The following is a 22,500-nucleotide window of genomic DNA, read 5'->3' as shown; positions in this document are numbered from 1 at the left end:
AGTTGATTGCACAGTACAGTACATATTCCCTACAATTGACCACTAAATGGTAACACCCCAATAAGTTTTTCAACGTTTATCAATTACTTAATAAATGACCAAGTCGAGATGATCTACCTCATATATGCATACACACATATATATATACATACATGTATGTATGTGTATATATATATATACACACATACATACATTTATATATACAGTATATAATTTATATTTATTTATTTTGCCGTTTTTATTCACATGTTGAGGGTGTTTTAATGAATATACATGCATGTTTAACCTATAGATTCCTATCTTTCTTGAATTCAAGAATATAAGTTCGTGTATTACCTGATTCTGATGACTTGGATTGATTGGAATCAGACGTCCTCGTTTTCAAATGGAGGAGAAAAAAGTTCCTCTTTTCTGTCTAACACCACATGAAAGTCGTTAGTTTTTGGCATCTCATCTGTCCAGCTTCCATATTCGTTTTTATACACTTTACAAGAAATACATTGGTGGCAAACTCCGTAGCTTGCTCGCTTGTTAGTGCTGGCTTTCCGAGACTCTTTTTGTTAGCGCCAGCGCAATAGAGCGGCACTTTTATTGTGAAGACAGGAACTGTGCGATGATCAGTATTTAGGTTTGTGACGGGAAGTATGGTTGAAATAAAAAGTGTCTTTTTTCCTTTACACTTTTGATTGATTGAAACTTTTATTATTAAATTTCACAGTACAGTACATATTCCGTACAATTGACCATTAAATGGTAACACCCCAGTACGTTTTTCATGTGACCGCCTGGCTCTGTTTGATTGGTCCAACGTCACCAGTGACTGCATGTGATTGGTGAAACGCAGGCATGCGTAGATTCTACTTTGAAGCTCTGTCATTAACCAAAACAAACATTAATAGATCGATTAAAAAAAGTAGCGAGTAACGAGCTGAAAGTAGATAAATGGAACGGAGTAAAAGTAGCGTTTCTTCTCTATAAATATACTCAAGTAAAAGTAAAAGTATTTTGCATAAAAACTACTCGTAGAAGTACAATTCATCCCAAAAGTTACTCAAGTAAATGTAACAGAGTAAATTTAGCGCGTTACTACCCACCTCTGGTAAAGAGACTTGTTTCACTATCATTGTGGTTTAGTGTAACCGGTTCTCAAGCCGAGTGGTTAAAGCAGCTATCTTCCATATATATATATATATATATATATATATATATATATATATGTGTGTATATATATATGTATATACATATATACATTCATATATACACGTCTATATACATATATACAAGTGTATATACATATATACAAGTGTATATACATATATACAAGTATATATACATATGTATGTATATATACACACCTGTATATATACATGTATACACGTGTATATATACATATATATGTAAATATATGTGTGTATATGTATATATACATATATATGTAAATTTATATGTATATATATATGTATGTGTATGTATATGTTTGTATGTACATATATGTATGTTTAAATATCTTAACATAGAACGATTAATTATATATGTATATACAGTGCCCTCCATAATTATTGGCACCCCTGGTTGAGATGTGTTAAAAGCCTTAAAATAAATTCAGTGTTTATTGCAGAAGAATACTGTCACACTGAAAATTGTAGGAAAATGTAGCCTTCAACTCAAATGAATTGTAAGAAAATAAAAAAATCCCTGACTAAAAAATAATTATTTTTCATTAAATCACCTGTTCCACAATTATTGGCACCCTTAACAATTCCCAGGAAATAAATATAATTGAAGCATTTCTGTCATTTCTACAGTAGTTTACAAAGTTTACCAGAGTACGTAGGAACATTTAATTAGTAATTCATCACTTCCTGTTTCCCTGGGGTATAAATATGACGTGACACCGAGGCCATTTCTCTTATCCACTCTTAAACATGGGAAAGACAAAGGAACACAGCATACAAGTGAGGCAGATGTGCGTCGACCTTCACAGGTCAGGCAGAGGCTACAAGAAGATTGCCACTCAACTGCAGCTGCCCATATCCACTGTGAGAGGAATAATTAAGAAGTTCAAAACAACTGGAACAGTGGTAAATAAGCCTGGACGAGGACCCAAGTTTATTTTGCCACCACGCACAGTGAGGAGGATGGTAAGAGAAATCAAAAGATCTCCAAAGCTCACTGTTACAGAATTACAACAAATGGTAGCATCCTGGGGTCACAAAGTCTCCAAATCAACCATCAGGCGCTGTCTACACGCCAACAAGCTGTTTGGGAGGCATGCACGGAGAAAACCTTTCCTCACTCACAATCATAAACGCAAGCGTCTGGAGTTCGCCAAACGGTATTGGGGCTTCAACTGGGACCGTGTGCTTTGGTCAGATGAGACCAAGATTGAGCTTTTTGGCAACAAACACTCTAAGTGGGTCTGGCGTACCACGAAAGATGCGCATGCTGAAAAGCACCTCATACCCACTGTGAAGTATGGGGGTGGGTCAGTGATGCTGTGGGGCTGTTTCACTTCCAAAGGCCCTGGGAACCTTGTTAGGGTGCATGGCATCATGAATGCTTTGAAATACCAGGACATTTTAAATCAAAATCTGTTGCCCTCTGCCCGAAAGCTGAAGCTGGGTCGTCACTGGGTCTTTCAGCAAGACAATGACCCTAAACATATGGCCAAATCTACACAGAAATGGTTCACCAGACACAAAATCAAGCTCCTCCCATGGCCATCTCAGTCCCCTGACCTCAACCCCATTGAGAACCTGTGGGGTGAGCTGAAAAGGAGAGTACAGAGGAGAGGACCCAGGTCTCTGGATGATTTAGAGAGATTCTGCAAAGAGGAATGGCTGAAAATCCCTCTTTCTGTCTTTGCCCATCTTGTGAAACATTATAGGAGAAGATTAGGTGCTGTTTTGTTGGCAAAAGGGGGTTGTACAAAATATTAACACCAGGGGTGCTAATAATTGTGACACACATTATTTGATGTCAAATAATTATTTCTTTATGTGGGATTTTTTCCCCACTGAATAAATGCACTTGTATTGAAGGTTGGATTTTTCTCTTTTTTTCCATTAAGGTCCCATATTATTTAGAAAAAAAATAAAATAATTGGAAGCTAAAAAACACATCTCAACCAGGGGTGCCAATAATTATGGAGGGCACTGTATACATGTATTTATATACATGCATATATAAACATATATTTACATATATACATATGTGTATATATACATACATATGTATATATATATACATACATACATATGTATGTATATATACACATACATACACATGTATATATACATATATACACATGTATATATACATATATACACATGTATATATACATATATATATACACATGTACATATATGTATAATTATGTATTGTGTATATGTATATATACACATATATATGTATGTATAAATATGTATATAGATATATATGTATATATACACATACATGTGTATATGTGCATATATATATATTTTTTTTTATACATTCATACATATATGTGTACATACATATATATAAATACGTATATACATAAATACATACATACATGTATATATGTGTATATATATGTGTGTGTATACATATATGTATATACATACATATATACAAGTGTATATACATATATACAAGTATATATACATATATATGTAAATATATGTGTGTATATGTATTTATACATATATATGTATATTTATATGTATATATATATGTATGTGTATATATATGTTTGTATGTACATATATGTATAAATATCTTAACATGGAACAATTAATTATATATGTATATATACATGTATTTATATACACGCGTATATATAAACATATATATTTACATATATACATACATATGTGTATATATACATATACATATGTATGTATATACACACATGTATATATATACATACATACGTATATATATACATACATACGTGTATATATACACACACATACGTATATATACACACACATACGTGTATATATACACACATACGTATATATATACACATACATACGTGTATATATACACACATACGTATATATATACACATACATACGTGTATATATACACACATACGTATATATATATACACATACATACGTATATATATACACACACATACGTATATATATATACACATACATACGTATATATATACACACACATACGTATATATATATACACATACATACGTATATATATACACACATACGTATATATATACACATACATACGTATATATATACAGATACATACGTATATATATACACACATACGTATATATATACACATACGTACATATATATATACACATACATACATATATATATACACATACGTACATATATATATACACATACATACATATATATATACACATACGTACATATATATATACACATACATACGTATATATATACACATACATACGTATATATATACATAAATACGTATATATACATACATATGTATATATATATACATACACATGTATATATACATACATACACACATGTATATATACATACATACACATGTATATATACATATATACACATGTATATATACATATATACACATGTATATATACATATATATACACATGTACATATATGTATAATTATGTATATGTGTATTGTGTATATATACACATACATATATGTATAAATATATATATAGATATATGTATATATACACATATATGTGTATATATGCATATATATGTGTCTATAAATACATATATATATACACACACATATATTTATATATATATAAATACATAGATATAAATACATATATAAATACATACATATATATATATATAAATACATACATATATATAAATACATACATATATATAAATATATATATACACACACAAACATATATATGTATGTATTTATGTATATACGTACATATACACACACATATAGATAAATATGTTTATTCATATGTATATGTACATATACATATTTATATACACATATGTATACTGATATATACATATATACATACATATATATACATATGCATATATACACACATACATACACGTGTATATGTATATATATATATACATACACATGTATATATATATATATATATATATATACACACACACATACATACACATGTATATATATATATATATATATATATATACACACACACACATACATACACATGTATATATATATATATATATATATATATATATATATATATATATATATATATATATATATACACACACACATACATACACACATATATATATATACATACACACACACACATACATACACACATATATATATATACATACACACACATACACATATATATATATATAAGTATATATACAAATATATACATATATATGTATACATATATGTATTTACATATATATACATATATGTGTATACATACATATGTATATATACACACATGTATATATATACATATATATACACACGTATATATACATATATATATACATGTACATATATGTATAATTATGTATATGTGTATTGAGTATATGTATATATACACATACATAAATGTGTCTAAATTTGCTAAATAGATATATATGTATATATACACGTGTATATATGCATATATATGTGTGTATAAGTACATATATATATATACACATACATACATTTATATATATACATACATATATTTATATACATACATATATTTATATATATATAAATACATACATATATACATACACACACATATATATGTATTTATGTATATACGTACATATACACATGTATATACATATGTGTATGTATATACGTACATATACAGACACATATATATACATGTATATACATACATATATATATATATATATATGTTTATTTATATATATATATGTGTATATATACATATATATATATACATATATATATATATGTGTATATATACATATATATATGTGTATATATACATATATATATATATGTGTATATATACATATATATATATATGTGTATATATACATATATATATATATATGTGTATATATACATATATATATGTGTATATATACATGTGTATATATACATATATATATGTGTATATATACATGTGTATATATACATATATAGGTATATATATATATTTGTATATATGTATATATACATATATATACGTATACATACATGTATACATATATATACACATGTATACATATATACATATATTCACACATGTATACATATATATGTATACATAGATGTATACATATATATGTACATATTAGGGCTGGCCGATAAAACAATAACAATATATATCGCGATAGACATGTGATCGATATCAATAGAAAATGGGGTCGATAGAACGTTCGATAATTTCATTGAGTTCTGTTAGAAAAAAATAGTAAGAAACGTAGAGCCGGAACCGCACGGCATTCTGGGGGGTGCAGGCAAAGGAAGGGCTTTAGCCTCTCGACCTATCACGGCCGAGCCTGAACCGCAAGGCATTCTGGGAAATGCTAATAGGAAAAAAAAAATCAACGACTGATTGATACTTTTATTAGTAGATTGCACAGTTCAGTACATATTCCGTACAATTGACCACTAAATGGTAAAACCCGAATAAGTTTTTCAACTTGTTTAAGTTGGGGTCCACGTTAATCAACGAAACGGGAATATGAGTGTGACAGCACGAGAGGAAATTGTAAATAAAAAAGGAAACGTCACGTCACCAGTTTGGCAGTATTTTGGATTTTTTAAGTCCGATACGAATCAGAGTAATACTGTCTGCAAACTTTGCAAGGTCGTCGTCCCTACCAAGTCTTGGAACACGACAAACTTATTTTACCACCTGAGCCGCTCTCACCCGCTGGGAGTACAGCAGCAAACAGCCACAACATCAGCCGGTGCAAGTGGAACAGCACCGAAGTGGCAACAACAGACCACCATCGAGAGGTACTCGGCAGCAGTGCCATACGACAAAAATTCAAAATGTTATAAAGAAATAACGGAAACATCCATCCATCCATCCATCATCTTCCGCTTATCCGAGGTCGGGTCGCGGGGGCAACAGCCTAAGCAGGGAAACCCAGACTTCCCTCTCCCCAGCCACTTCGTCTAGCTCTTCCCGGGGGATCCCGAGGCGCTCCCAGGCCAGCCGGGAGACATAGTCTTCCCAACGTGTCCTGGGTCTTCCCCGTGGCCTCCTACCGGTTGGACGTGCCCTAAACACCTCCCTAGGGAGGCGTTCGGGTGGCATCCTGACCAGATGCCCGAACCACCTCATCTGGCTCCTCTCGATGTGAAGGAGCAGCGGCTTTACTTTGAGTCCCTCCCGGATGGCAGAGCTTCTCACCCTATCTCTAAGGGAGAGCCCCGCCACACGGCGGAGGAAACTCATTTCGGCCGCTTGTACCCGTGATCTTATCCTTTCGGTCATGACCCAAAGCTCATGACCATAGGTGAGGATGGGAACGTAGATCGACCGGTAAATTGAGAGCTTTGCCTTCCGGCTCAGCTCCTTCTTCACCACAACGGATCGGTACAACGTCCGCATTACTGAAGACGCCGCACCGATCCGCCTGTCGATCTCACGATCCACTCTTCCCTCACTCGTGAACAAGACTCCTAGGTACTTGAACTCCTTCACTTGGGGCAGGGTCTCCTCCCCAACCCGGAGATGGCACGCCACCCTTTTCCGGGCGAGAACCATGGACTCGGACTTGGAGGTGCTGATTCTCATTCCGGTCGCTTCACACTCGGCTGCGAACCGATCCAGCGAGAGCTGAAGATCCCGGTCAGATGAAGCCATCAGGACCACATCATCTGCAAAAAGCAGAGACCTAATCCTGCGGTTACCAAACCGGAACCCCTCAACGCCTTGACTGCGCCTAGAAATTCTGTCCATAAAAGTTATGAACAGAATCGGTGACAAAGGACAGCCTTGGCGGAGTCCAACCCTCACTGGAAATGTGTTCGACTTACTGCCGGCAACGCGGACCAAGCTCTGGCACTGATCGTACAGGGAACGGACCGCCACAATAAGACAGTCCGATTCCCCATACTCTCTGAGCACTCCCCACAGGACTTCCCGAGGGACACGGTCGAATACCTTCTCCAAGTCCACAAAGCACATGTAGACTGGTTGGGCAAACTCCCATGCACCCTCAAGAACCCTGCCGAGAGTATAGAGCTGGTCCACAGTTCCACGACCAGGACGAAAACCACACTGTTCCTCCTGAATCCGAGGTTCGACTATCCGACGTAGCTTCCTCTCCAGTACACCTGAATAAACCTTACCGGGAAGGCTGAGGAGTGTGATCCCACGATAGTTGGAACACACCCTCCGGTCCCCCTTCTTAAAGAGAGGAACCACCACCCCGGTCTGCCAATCCAGAGGTACCGCCCCCGATGTCCACACGATGCTGCAAAGTCTTGTCAACCAAGACAGCCCCACAGCATCCAGAGCCTTAAGGAACTCCGGGCGGATCTCGTCCACCCCTGGGGCCTTGCCACCGAGGAGCTTTTTAACTACCTCAGCGACCTCAGCCCCAGAAATAGGAGAGTCCACCACAGATTCCCCAGGCACTGCTTCCTCATAGGAAGACGTGTTGGTGGGATTGAGGAGGTCTTCGAAGTATTCCTTCCACCTATCCACAACATCCGCAGTCGAGATCAGCAGAACACCATCCGCACCATACACGGTGTTGATAGTCCACTGCTTCCCCTTCCTGAGGCGGCGGACGGTGGTCCAGAATCGCTTGAATTCCATGAATTCCAGAATTCCATGGCTTCCCCGAACTCTTCCCATGTCCGAGTTTTTGCCTCCGCGACCGCTGAAGCTGCACACCGCTTGGCCTGTCGGTACCTGTCCACTGCCTCCGGAGTCCTATGAGCCAAAAGGACCCGATAGGACTCCTTCTTCAGCTTGACGGCATCCCTCACCGCTGGTGTCCACCAAGGGGTTTTAGGATTGCCGCCCCGACAGGCACCAACTACCTTGCGGCCACAGCTCCGATCTGCCGCCTCGACAATAGAGGTGCGGAACATGGTCCACTCGGACTCAATGTCCAGCACCTCCCTCGTGACATGTTCAAAGTTCTTCCGGAGGTGGGAATTGAAACTTTGTCTGACAGGAGACTTTGCCAGACGTTCCCAGCAGACCCTCACAATGCGTTTGGGCCTCCCAGGTCTGTCCGGCATCCTCCCCCACCATCGCAGCCAACTCACCACCAGGTGGTGATCGGATACAGTGGTGTATCAATTAGCGAAGGACATGCTACCGCTCAGCATAGTTGAGAAGTCTGGGTAAGCATTTATTTAATGTCAATATTTGCACATCGAGCAGTATTTTCATTTGATTGACTGTTTTTCTTAATGCTGACCTCGTTCTGAAGGTTAAAGGTTATATTTAAAATTAAAGTATTTAAATTCAGTCTTTTTTCTCCTGGTCTTTATTTAGAATAGTTTTTTTTTTGTTTTTTTTTTTATCAATAATTATCGATATCAACTGATATGAAACACATATATCGTGATACATTTTTTTGTCATATCGCCCAGCCCTAGTATATATACATGTATACATATATATGTCTATATACATATATACCTATATAAATACAAACATATATATACACTAGTATATATATATATGTATGTAAAAAAAAAAAATATATATATGTGTGTATGTATGTATGTGTGTGTGTGTATATATATATATATATATATATATATATATATATATATATATATATATATATATATATATATATATATATATATATATATATATATATATATATGTAGGTATTTGTATATATGTATGTATGTTTGCCCCCCCCTGACTGGGGCAAACATTTGAAAGGAGTGTGTTGATAGTTTTTTTGTATTTTTTTTTAAGTTTACACTTGTTCAAGAGCAAGTATTGATGCTGAGAGAGAAGTTAAGTCCCTACCTTTAGTCAAAAGTGATTTATGACCCCCCATAAAACAATGATTTATGACCCTCAAGGTCAAAGGTCAATGATTTATGAGGGGTCAAGTTCAAAGGTTAATGATTTATGAGGGGGTCAAGGTTAAAGGTCAAGGTTAAAGGTCAGGTTCAAATGTCAGGTTCAAATGTCAAGGTCAAGTGGGTGTGGCTTACCCGGAAGAGGGTGGAGTTAAGACCTGCGGTGGGAGTGGTTAAACCAGGAAGAGGGTGGAGTTTTAAACAGAAAGAGGGCAGAGTTAAGACCTGCGGTGGGAGTGGTTAAACCAGGAAAAGGGTGGAGTTAAGACCTGACAGGGAACAGAGGAGGGTTCAGTTTTTTTAAGAAAGCAATGTCATCTGAGCAGCATGTGACCATATATTTGATAGTTTAAATGTTTACGATCGTTTGAAACAACTTCCAGATTTCGATGTATTGATGGCTGGGAATGTTACGTGTGGAGATGTGGACACGCACGCACTTCACACACACACACACACACACACACACACACACACACACACACACACACACACACACACACACACATTCGTACGCACTGTTATTACCATGTTATTAGACATTGTCTTAGTCATTATTTGGAGCTTTATACGTTAGCGTAAAGACTTTGTTCGATTCGGTCATGATTAGTGAAACGCCTGTTTCGATTGATAAAAATAATAAAACTTACATTGACGCTCCGCAAAAAAGTCGAGTGTTTCTAAATCGTATTCAGTTTTCAGCTAAAAGAAAGAAGAGACGGAAGCCCTTTCTCGATATTTTCATCGTTATCTACCGTGGATTGGGAAGTTTTTGGTGGACACGCACACACACACGCACACACACACACACACACGCACACACACACGCACACACACACACACACACACACACACACACACACACACACACACACACACACACACACACACACACACACACACACACACACACACACACACACACACACATTCGTACGCACTGAAACAACTTCCGTACCTCACGAAAACATATTTAAACAGATGGAAAAAACTATCGCAGAACACAGTGTCACGTAGCAACTGGTCTTTACGGTCGTTTGAATCAACAGGTCAGTTTGGGGGACAAAAGGAGGGTTCAGTTTTTACTGACTTCCCATCTGACAGTTTAAATGTTTATGACCGTTTGAATCAACAGGACACGCACGCACACACACACACACGCACGCACACACACACACACACACACATACACACACACACGCACACACACACACACACACACACACACACCATTACCTCTGCTTTACCATGTTATTAGACATTGGTTTAACTCCATTTAAGCATTTAAACGTTAAAAGCATTGCACTTGTACGACGTTGTAATACTTTTTTTTTTACCAGCCGATGACGACGAAGTGAAAGACGATGAACTTTGCTTAAACAGTCTTACAAAGTTGGAAGATGATTATCGAGGTGTGTTTAAACCTTCGAATTATTTAATATTGTGTGTATTCATTATTTTGTTTTATAGAGGATTTGCCGTAAGATCCTAACGCGATCGTTTTAACACAATCGCAGTCTGGTGAGTCAAATGATTCTCATTTTACAAGAAAAAAAACATGCGGTATACGATACATATATACATATATTTACTTACATCTCCGGCTCGCTGGTCTCCCTTAAAGCTGGCGGGTCCGTCAACGGCCGTTCCAGGCAGAGGAGAAGGCTTGATTGTGCCAAAGACTCCAGACATCGAATCCTTGCTCCGAGGGGAAATCATCGAAAACGACGGTGAATGTCCAACAGGCACCCGCTGTAAGTTTTTCTCGTTTTCTGTAAGCTTTTTTAAGATTCTCAGGAGCTTTAAAGAGCTCCTCTCATTCCAATGTCTTTCGCTCAAATGAATTTCGCGCCTAAGGGGAATGGGCGGGGACTGATTCCGGAGGTGGGCGGTTGTTTCCGCCAAGCAACCTTCTGGTTGAAATGGAGTGTGGATCAAGATGGATCCCTACTCTATATTCTTTTATTTAACCCAATGTTTTTTAAATACGTGTATAATGCTTTATATCCTATGTGTTGTGAATTCCATCCTACAATATCTTCCAAGGAACCCAAAGAAATGTTACCACACCTCCCGCTTTATTTATTCTATAGATTGCCTGAACTATTTCATAAACTAAATCTTGTCTTGTTTCTGATGCTATGTTTTTTATGCTCATCAATGCACTGTTGGACTGCGAGCACACAACTACTTTCCTTGCTTTGTTTTCCTCTATCCAGTTAACTGCCATATAAATTGCTACCAATTCCCCCGTAAAAACAGATAGTATTAAATAAAATAATCAGTGATAAACTATGTTTCCTTGTGGGATAACTGCTACAGCTCTTACCTTTATTTTTTTTTATATAGTTTTTGATGCATCCGTATATATCATATCTCAATCCATTTTTCTATCCGGTAACTATTTAAATTTCTATTCTTTAGTAATTGCATGTTTTCTTTTGGGTTATCAAACATCCACGGTGGTATTGCAGGCATTGGTACTGTAGGACTAACTTTAATATTGTCAATTTTAACTTTATTACATATGTCTCCTATAATCCACCCAAAACTATTCTTTTTTGTTTTCTCTTTTTCTTGGCAGATTGGTAACACTGGACAAGTCGGATATCCTTGCTTGGATCCTTTTAAAGTTGCCCGATAAACTGCTGAGAGTTGATCTCTCCTCTTGTCCAAAGGTTTTTCGTTCATTTTTACTTGTAATACTGCCACTAGGGTTGATGTAGTAGCTCCACAACATAACCTTAAAGCCTGTGACTGGATCCGGTCTATTTTCCCAAGTCATGTTTTTGAAGCAGATTGGTAAATAATGCATCCGTAATCAATAACAGATGGAATTAAAGTTATAAATATATACATGTATTGTTTTCAACGTTAACCTATCAGCCCCCCAATCATTACCCCTCAAAGACCTCATTATATTTAACACCTTTTTACTTTTTCCCCTATTTTTTTATTTTCCGGAAGGAACACTCCTGAAGGAATAAATAAAGTACTATCTAATCTAATCTAATCAAATCTATTTTGCTGATGTGGGTTGACTAGTTCATATTTTTATCAAACCATATTCCTAAATATTTAAATACTTGTACCTCTTCTATATTTTCACCTTAGAGTTTTTATTTGGAGCTTGTTTGGTACTTTTGTCTTTGTAAAATGTATGACTTTTGTCTTTCCAACAGAGAATCTTAAACCTCAAGCCGTTCCCCAGTCTTGAACATTATTTACCACTTTGTTAGTTTTTTGATTATTTCTTTTGACTCTAAATAATATACTAGTCTTTCATTAATCTTTTTTTTTTCCATTACTTTTACCCAAATTTATAATTTCCTGCCTCTTCCGGGTCTTACCCTGACTTGCATATTGGAATTGTTACCGCTAATTTTCCCCTCTGCCGGTCATTCTCCTTCTTCATATATCCTGTCATATCATTTCAAGACCACTTCTTTGACGATGCCACCTAAGTTTTTGATCATTTGATAACCCGCTAGGTCTTTCCCCGGTGACGTATTTTTAACCTTTTTCAAAATTCGAACCATTTCATTCAAAGAAAATGTCATATCCATAGTGTTGGTAAAGCTATTAACGTTGTCTTCCATCATTTCCCCAATATTTAAACTCATTGTTTTTTCTCTCTTTTGTTTTTCCACATTTCTCAAATTATCATTACCGTGCACTTTAACAAATGTTTTTGCTAAAGGTTCTGCTGTTTCTTTACCCGTGACTACATCTTCTTTGATAAATGTGGCACATCATCCTCTTTACCCTTCATTCCTATCTTTACGAATCGTTATATATCCTTTTATTATAAAGTTTAATTTTGGCTTCAGCCCTGTTTCTTGAATACAAATTATACGTGGTTTAGTTTTCATATTTTTAATATATCCCTTTAATTCATGTTCGGTTGCTATCAAACTTCTGGCATTCCACCGGACCATTAACAGGGTGTTGGAATGTGGTAACATGACTCCGTCACGTCTACTCTCCGTAGTACAGCTTGCACCCGGTACCAAGATAGTTCTTTCAACAACTTTGATGCTGCTTTGACAATTATTTTGATCTTCTCAGTCTTATTTTTACTTTCATTTTGTATCAAAGCTGAGTTGTGCTCTCTGGTTTATTTTGCAAATGAACCGACAGAACATGATCATGTACAAGACTCGCCTACCCACAATGCACTGCAGCCCAACGCTCCTGGTCGGATGTTTTTTTCGGGGTTCATGGAGAGATGCGGTAAAGAGTGGTAGCCAAGACACACGGTCACACACGGTCACACACGGTCACACACGGTCACACACGGTCACACTCGGCAATTATTTTGACCTGGGGAGCAGATATAGAGGAAAAAATGTGTCTGGGGGGCCGGGATATCTGATTTTCAGGTACAAAAAACTTCACAATGACACAAAATAAACACAACAGTTAAACCTCACACTAAAATCAAGACATTGACTTGTACGTTCAAAAGACAGAATAGAACAAGTCAAGACATGCAATGCCATCTACAAAATGTTATGTAAATGTTAGTCATTACACACGCGGCTATGGTTTTGATGTATTTGTTACAGACATGTTTACGTCAAGTAACATCACCTGGTTCCATTTGCACCTTTCAACAAATCTGAAAAGGAATATTAAGAAGTAAAACTTATATTTAATCCTACCTCTTCTCCGAGCACACGGTGACTGTACATACGGGTCGAAAAATGTTGACCTAATTCAGCATTTCTCAAAGTGTGGGGAATAGAGACATGACAGGTGGGGCGCGAGGAAAGGGAGGACATTTTTTTATTTTTTATTTTTTTTTACTATGCTTTCATTTTCTATACACACTGTAAATCACTTTGTGATTCTGTCTGTGAAATCCGCCGTATAAATAAATGTAAATTACTTATTTTTCCTGTAGGCTTTAAATTTCTCGGCAGGAGCGAAAGTTTGACAGACATAGCAACAGTAACTTTTGCAGGCAGGGCTAAGAGGAACAAACTTTCGCGCGGATGGGTAGCAGGCTAATGTGCGGACCACAATTACACAAAATGGATACATTTGCAACTCGCACCTCAAAGGTCTGCGGAGAAACAAAAATATGACGGGTCTAATCAACCAAAAAGTCAACCTAAAAGAAAATATGGCGAAGGGTATCTTGCTCTTGGATTCACGGCAGCGGAGGTGGGGGCAGAGGAGAGACCCCTGTGTGTTCTTTGTCTAAAACGGCTAGCAGCAGACAGCATCAGGCCCAACAAAGTAAAGAGACAACTCGAGACCACACATGATGTCCAATAAATTGTTTTGTTGGGGCGATGGGGGTAGGTGGGCCTTGAGTCTAAAGTGCTGATGACAGAAAAAAAAAAAAAGTTTGAGAAGCCCTGACCTAATTGTACGGATCTCACTTTAAACGGCAAACCGATCATTTAAATGTTTTCACTTTGAATATGAAACGAGGAGTAAAATGTACAATATTATCAATTATTTCACAAGGACATGTTTTAAGGATATTGTACAGTATCATTAAATCTAAAATGAATGTGATCACTTTCAGGATCATTTTATTTTTAGCCAGTAAACAACTGTTATGTACTTTTGAATCGGGTTTTCCCCTTTAAATAACAAAAATTATAGAATTTTACAATATTCATTATTATTAAATATTAAATGTGCCAACGAATGTTGTCCGTCTATCTATGTTGACCCTGCAATGAGGGGGCGACTTGTCCAGGGTGTACACCTCCTTCCACCCGATTGTAGCTGAGATAGGCGCCAGCGACCCCCACGTCCTCAAAAGGGAATAAGTGGTAGAAAACGAATGTAGGTTCCTACTGTGGAAAGTTCAGTAATACAGAATCATTGTGGCATTATCGTGTCAGTTGGACGCTATATGCGCTAGTCCTCATGGTAAATGTGGTTTTCCTTTTGGGAAAACGCCATCGCTTTGGTTCACTGGTGCGGCCAATATAAACCAAAACTGAAAGTTCTTAAGTGGGGGTTTAAGTAGAGTTTATAAATCTTGTATCTGTGCCACATATAGCCTTATTTCAGTGTCAACAGTCTCCAGCTTACTTGCTACACATGTTTTGGCTCTGCCCATCCCTGTGCAGTTATTGGACCGATATTTTTAATACTTTGTCTGTTGTTGTAATTACCTACTAGGCCTTCTTTGCCTTTATTTGTTGTTGTATCTTTATGTTAGCAATTGGGACTTTTTGAATGAAATTGTCTGTGGCTCCATGTTAACGAAGTTGCCTGTACTATTTGACTGATGCATTTTATTGATTGATTTATTAGCAGTAATTGCACAAAGGCATTCTTCTTCTTTTAGTTTTCTGACAGCACGTAGGCGTTCGCATCAACTTTCGTCTTTTTAACAAATGGGTAAAGGGGGGATGATGTATGCCGTAAAACTAGTTGGCACATTTAATATTTAATAATAATGAATATTGTAAAATTCTATAATTTTTGTTATTTAAAGGGGAAAACCCGATTCAAAAGTACATAACAGTTGTTTACTGGCTAAAAAATAAAATGATCCTGAAAGTGATCACATTCATTTTAGATTTAATTATACTGTACAATATCCTTAAAAACATGTCCTTGTGAAATAATTGATAATATTGTACATTTTACTCCTCGTTTCATATTCAAAGTGAAAACATTTAAATGATCGGTTTGCCGTTTAAAGTGAGATCCGTACAATTAGGTCAGGGCTTCTCAAACTTTTTTTTTTTTTCTGTCATCAGCACTTTAGACTCAAGGCCCACCTACCCCCATCGCCCCAACAAAACAATTTATTGGACATCATGTGTGGTCTCGAGTTGTCTCTTTACTTTGTTGGGCCTGATGCTGTCTGCTGCTAGCCGTTTTAGACAAAGAACACACAGGGGTCTCTCCTCTGCCCCCACCTCCGCTGCCGTGAATCCAAGAGCAAGATACCCTTCGCCATATTTTCTTTTAGGTTGACTTTTTGGTTGATTAGACCCGTCATATTTTTGTTTCTCCGCAGACCTTTGAGGTGCGAGTTGCAAATGTATCCATTTTGTGTAATTGTGGTCCGCACATTAGCCTGCTACCCATCCGCGCGAAAGTTTGTTCCTCTTAGCCCTGCCTGCAAAAGTTACTGTTGCTATGTCTGTCAAACTTTCGCTCCTGCCGAGAAATTTAAAGCCTACAGGAAAAATAAGTAATTTACATTTATTTATACGGCGGATTTCACAGACAGAATCACAAAGTGATTTACAGTGTGTATAGAAAATGAAAGCATAGTAAAAAAAAATAAAAAATAAAAAAATGTCCTCCCTTTCCTCGCGCCCCACCTGTCATGTCTCTATTCCCCACACTTTGAGAAATGCTGAATTAGGTCAACATTTTTCGACCCGTATGTACAGTCACCGTGTGCTCGGAGAAGAGGTAGGATTAAATATAAGTTTTACTTCTTAATATTCCTTTTCAGATTTGTTGAAAGGTGCAAATGGAACCAGGTGATGTTACTTGACGTAAACATGTCTGTAACAAATACATCAAAACCATAGCCGCGTGTGTAATGACTAACATTTACATAACATTTTGTAGATGGCATTGCATGTCTTGACTTGTTCTATTCTGTCTTTTGAACGTACAAGTCAATGTCTTGATTTTAGTGTGAGGTTTAACTGTTGTGTTTATTTTGTGTCATTGTGAAGTTTTTTGTACCTGAAAATCAGATATCCCGGCCCCCCAGACACATTTTTTCCTCTATATCTGCTCCCCAGGTCAAAATAATTGCCGAGTGTGACCGTGTGTGACCGTGTGTGACCGTGTGTGACCGTGTGTGACCGTGTGTCTTGGCTACCACTCTTTACCGCATCTCTCCATGAACCCCGAAAAAAACATCCGACCAGGAGCGTTGGGCTGCAGTGCATTGTGGGTAGGCGAGTCTTGTACATGATCATGTTCTGTCGGTTCATTTGCAAAATAAACCAGAGAGCACAACTCAGCTTTGATACAAAATGAAAGTAAAAATAAGACTGAGAAGATCAAAATAATTGTCAAAGCAGCATCAAAGTTGTTGAAAGAACTATCTTGGTACCGGGTGCAAGCTGTACTACGGAGAGTAGACGTGACGGAGTCATGTTACCACATTCCAACACCCTGTTAATGGTCCGGTGGAATGCCAGAAGTTTGATAGCAACCGAACATGAATTAAAGGGATATATTAAAAATATGAAAACTAAACCACGTATAATTTGTATTCAAGAAACAGGGCTGAAGCCAAAATTAAACTTTATAATAAAAGGATATATAACGATTCGTAAAGATAGGAATGAAGGGTAAAGAGGATGATGTGCCACATTTATCAAAGAAGATGTAGTCACGGGTAAAGAAACAGCAGAACCTTTAGCAAAAACATTTGTTAAAGTGCACGGTAATGATAATTTGAGAAATGTGGAAAAACAAAAGAGAGAAAAAACAATGAGTTTAAATATTGGGGAAATGATGGAAGACAACGTTAATAGCTTTACCAACACTATGGATATGACATTTTCTTTGAATGAAATGGTTCGAATTTTGAAAAAGGTTAAAAATACGTCACCGGGGAAAGACCTAGCGGGTTATCAAATGATCAAAAACTTAGGTGGCATCGTCAAAGAAGTGGTCTTGAAATGATATGACAGGATATATGAAGAAGGAGAATGACCGGCAGAGGGGAAAATTAGCGGTAACAATTCCAATATGCAAGTCAGGGTAAGACCCGGAAGAGGCAGGAAATTATAAATTTGGGTAAAAGTAATGGAAAAAAAAAAGATTAATGAAAGACTAGTATATTATTTAGAGTCAAAAGAAATAATCAAAAAACTAACAAAGTGGTAAATAATGTTCAAGACTGGGGAACGGCTTGAGGTTTAAGATTCTCTGTTGGAAAGACAAAAGTCATACATTTTACAAAGACAAAAGTACCAAACAAGCTCCAAATAAAAACTCTAAGGTGAAAATATAGAAGAGGTACAAGTATTTAAATATTTAGGAATATGGTTTGATAAAAATATGAACTAGTCAACCCACATCAGCAAAATAGATTTGATTAGATTAGATTAGATAGTACTTTATTTATTCCTTCAGGAGTGTTCCTTCCGGAAAATAAAAAAATAGGGGAAAAAGTAAAAAGGTGTTAAATATAATGAGGTCTTTGAGGGGTAATGATTGGGGGGCTGATAGGTTAACGTTGAAAACAATACATGTATATATTTATAACTTTAATTCCATCTGTTATTGATTACGGATGCATTATTTACCAATCTGCTTCAAAAACATGACTTGGGAAAATAGACCGGATCCAGTCACAGGCTTTAAGGTTATGTTGTGGAGCTACTACATCAACCCTAGTGGCAGTATTACAAGTAAAAATGAACGAAAAACCTTTGGACAAGAGGAGAGATCAACTCTCAGCAGTTTATCGGGCAACTTTAAAAGGATCCAAGCAAGGATATCCGACTTGTCCAGTGTTACCAATCTGCCAAGAAAAAGAGAAAACAAAAAAGAATAGTTTTGGGTGGATTATAGGAGACATATGTAATAAAGTTAAAATTGACAATATTAAAGTTAGTCCTACAGTACCAATGCCTGCAATACCACCGTGGATGTTTGATAACCCAAAAGAAAACATGCAATTACTAAAGAATAGAAATTTAAATAGTTACCGGATAGAAAAATGGATTGAGATATGATATATACGGATGCATCAAAAACTATATAAAAAAAAATAAAGGTAAGAGCTGTAGCAGTTATCCCACAAGGAAACATAGTATTAAATAAAATAATCAGTGATAAACTATCTGTTTTTACGGGGGAATTGGTAGCAATTTATATGGCAGTTAACTGGATAGAGGAAAACAAAGCAAGGAAAGTAGTTGTGTGCTCGCAGTCCAACAGTGCATTGATGAGCATAAAAAACATAGCATCAGAAACAAGACAAGATTTAGTTTATGAAATAGTTCAGGCAATCTATAGAATAAATAAAGCGGGAGGTGTGGTAACATTTCTTTGGGTTCCTTGGAAGATATTGTAGGATGGAATTCACAACACATAGGATATAAAGCATTATACACGTATTTAAAAAACATTGGGTTAAATAAAAGAATATAGAGTAGGGATCCATCTTGATCCACACTCCATTTCAACCAGAAGGTTGCTTGGCGGAAACAACCGCCCACCTCCGGAATCAGTCCCCGCCCATTCCCCTTAGGCGCGAAATTCATTTGAGCGAAAGACATTGGAATGAGAGGAGCTCTTTAAAGCTCCTGAGAATCTTAAAAAAGCTTACAGAAAACGAGAAAAACTTACAGCGGGTGCCTGTTGGACATTCACCGTCGTTTTCGATGATTTCCCCTCGGAGCAAGGATTCGATGTCTGGAGTCTTTGGCACAATCAAGCCTTCTCCTCTGCCTGGAACGGCCGTTGACGGACCCGCCAGCTTTAAGGGAGACCAGCGAGCCGGAGATGTAAGTAAATATATGTATATATGTATCGTATACCGCATGTTTTTTTTCTTGTAAAATGAGAATCATTTGACTCACCAGACTGCGATTGTGTTAAAACGATCGCGTTAGGATCTTACGGCAAATCCTCTATAAAACAAAATAATGAATACACACAATATTAAATAATTCGAAGGTTTAAACACACCTCGATAATCATCTTCCAACTTTGTAAGACTGTTTAAGCAAAGTTCATCGTCTTTCACTTCGTCGTCATCGGCTGGTAAAAAAAAAAGTATTACAACGTCGTACAAGTGCAATGCTTTTAACGTTTAAATGCTTAAATGGAGTTAAACCAATGTCTAATAACATGGTAAAGCAGAGGTAATGGTGTGTGTGTGTGTGTGTGTGTGTGTGTGCGTGTGTGTGTGTATGTGTGTGTGTGTGTGTGTGTGCGTGCGTGTGTGTGTGTGTGCGTGCGTGTCCTGTTGATTCAAACGGTCATAAACATTTAAACTGTCAGATGGGAAGTCAGTAAAAACTGAACCCTCCTTTTGTCCCCCAAACTGACCTGTTGATTCAAACGACCGTAAAGACCAGTTGCTACGTGACACTGTGTTCTGCGATAGTTTTTTCCATCTGTTTAAATATGTTTTCGTGAGGTACGGAAGTTGTTTCAGTGCGTACGAATGTGTGTGTGTGTGTGTGTGTGTGTGTGTGTGTGTGTGTGTGTGTGTGTGTGTGTGTGTGTGTGTGTGTGTGTGTGTGTGTGTGTGTGTGTGTGTGTGCGTGTGTGTGTGCGTGTGTGTGTGCGTGTCCACCAAAAACTTCCCAATCCACGGTAGATAACGATGAAAATATCGAGAAAGGGCTTCCGTCTCTTCTTTCTTTTAGCTGAAAACTGAATACGATTTAGAAACACTCGACTTTTTTGCGGAGCGTCAATGTAAGTTTTATTATTTTTATCAATCGAAACAGGCGTTTCACTAATCATGACCGAATCGAACAAAGTCTTTACGCTAACGTATAAAGCTCCAAATAATGACTAAGACAATGTCTAATAACATGGTAATAACAGTGCGTACGAATGTGTGTGTGTGTGTGTGTGTGTGTGTGTGTGTGTGTGTGTGTGTGTGTGTGAAGTGCGTGCGTGTCCACATCTCCACACGTAACATTCCCAGCCATCAATACATCGAAATCTGGAAGTTGTTTCAAACGATCGTAAACATTTAAACTATCAAATATATGGTCACATGCTGCTCAGATGACATTGCTTTCTTAAAAAAACTGAACCCTCCTCTGTTCCCTGTCAGGTCTTAACTCCACCCTTTTCCTGGTTTAACCACTCCCACCGCAGGTCTTAACTCTGCCCTCTTTCTGTTTAAAACTCCACCCTCTTCCTGGTTTAACCACTCCCACCGCAGGTCTTAACTCCACCCTCTTCCGGGTAAGCCACACCCACTTGACCTTGACATTTGAACCTGACATTTGAACCTGACCTTTAACCTTGACCTTTAACCTTGACCCCCTCATAAATCATTAACCTTTGAACTTGACCCCTCATAAATCATTGACCTTTGACCTTGAGGGTCATAAATCATTGTTTTATGGGGGGTCATAAATCACTTTTGACTAAAGGTAGGGACTTAACTTCTCTGCTGAGTTAGAGAAATTTTATCCCACTCTGGTTGTTTGTGTGTTTTGCTTTTTTAAATAATGTTTACAGCATTATTTGCACTTTATACTGTTCATTTTTTTACTGTTTAATGATGCCATTTCTGTTTGACATGTATAATTTTTTCTATTTTGTGTTTATCCTTGAATACCAACCATTGTGTATTATTCAAACTCACCTAATTCAGCTGGCTAGTTGTTATCAAGAGTATTAAAACCCTTTTCAACATGAATCTGACAACTAATTAGGCTAAATAACTTTCAACTTTAATACATGCTCGGATAGGCCGGTATCGGATCGGAAGTGCAAAAACAATATCGGTATCGGATCGGAAGTGCAAAAACCTGGATCGGGACATCCCTAGTGTATATATGTG

At 37.0% G+C, this 22,500-nt stretch overlaps 1 protein-coding gene across 3 annotated transcripts in view; it reads right to left on the bottom strand.

Annotated features, from left to right (window-relative positions):
• LOC133541410 (MAPK regulated corepressor interacting protein 2-like) overlaps positions 1–22,500 on the bottom strand; it is a 40,613-nt gene that overhangs the window by 6,316 nt on the left and 11,797 nt on the right. The window contains exon 5 of one of the 3 annotated variants that reach the window (XM_061884813.1): positions 337–415. The exons of 1 other annotated variant lie outside the window; for it this stretch is intronic. In XM_061884813.1, the coding sequence (XP_061740797.1) occupies positions 366–415 (50 nt within the window). In that variant the 3' untranslated portion in view covers positions 337–365. Of the gene's footprint in view, positions 1–336; positions 416–697; positions 871–22,500 lie in introns of those variants that run through there. One more of the 3 variants, XM_061884811.1, reaches the window with a different exon arrangement.

Source organism: Nerophis ophidion, linkage group LG23 (genome assembly GCF_033978795.1).
Source record: "Nerophis ophidion isolate RoL-2023_Sa linkage group LG23, RoL_Noph_v1.0, whole genome shotgun sequence".
Classification (NCBI taxonomy): domain Eukaryota; kingdom Metazoa; phylum Chordata; class Actinopteri; order Syngnathiformes; family Syngnathidae; genus Nerophis; species Nerophis ophidion.
The sequence above is the reverse complement of the archived record's forward strand: the minus strand, read 5'-3'. Positions and strand labels throughout refer to the sequence as shown.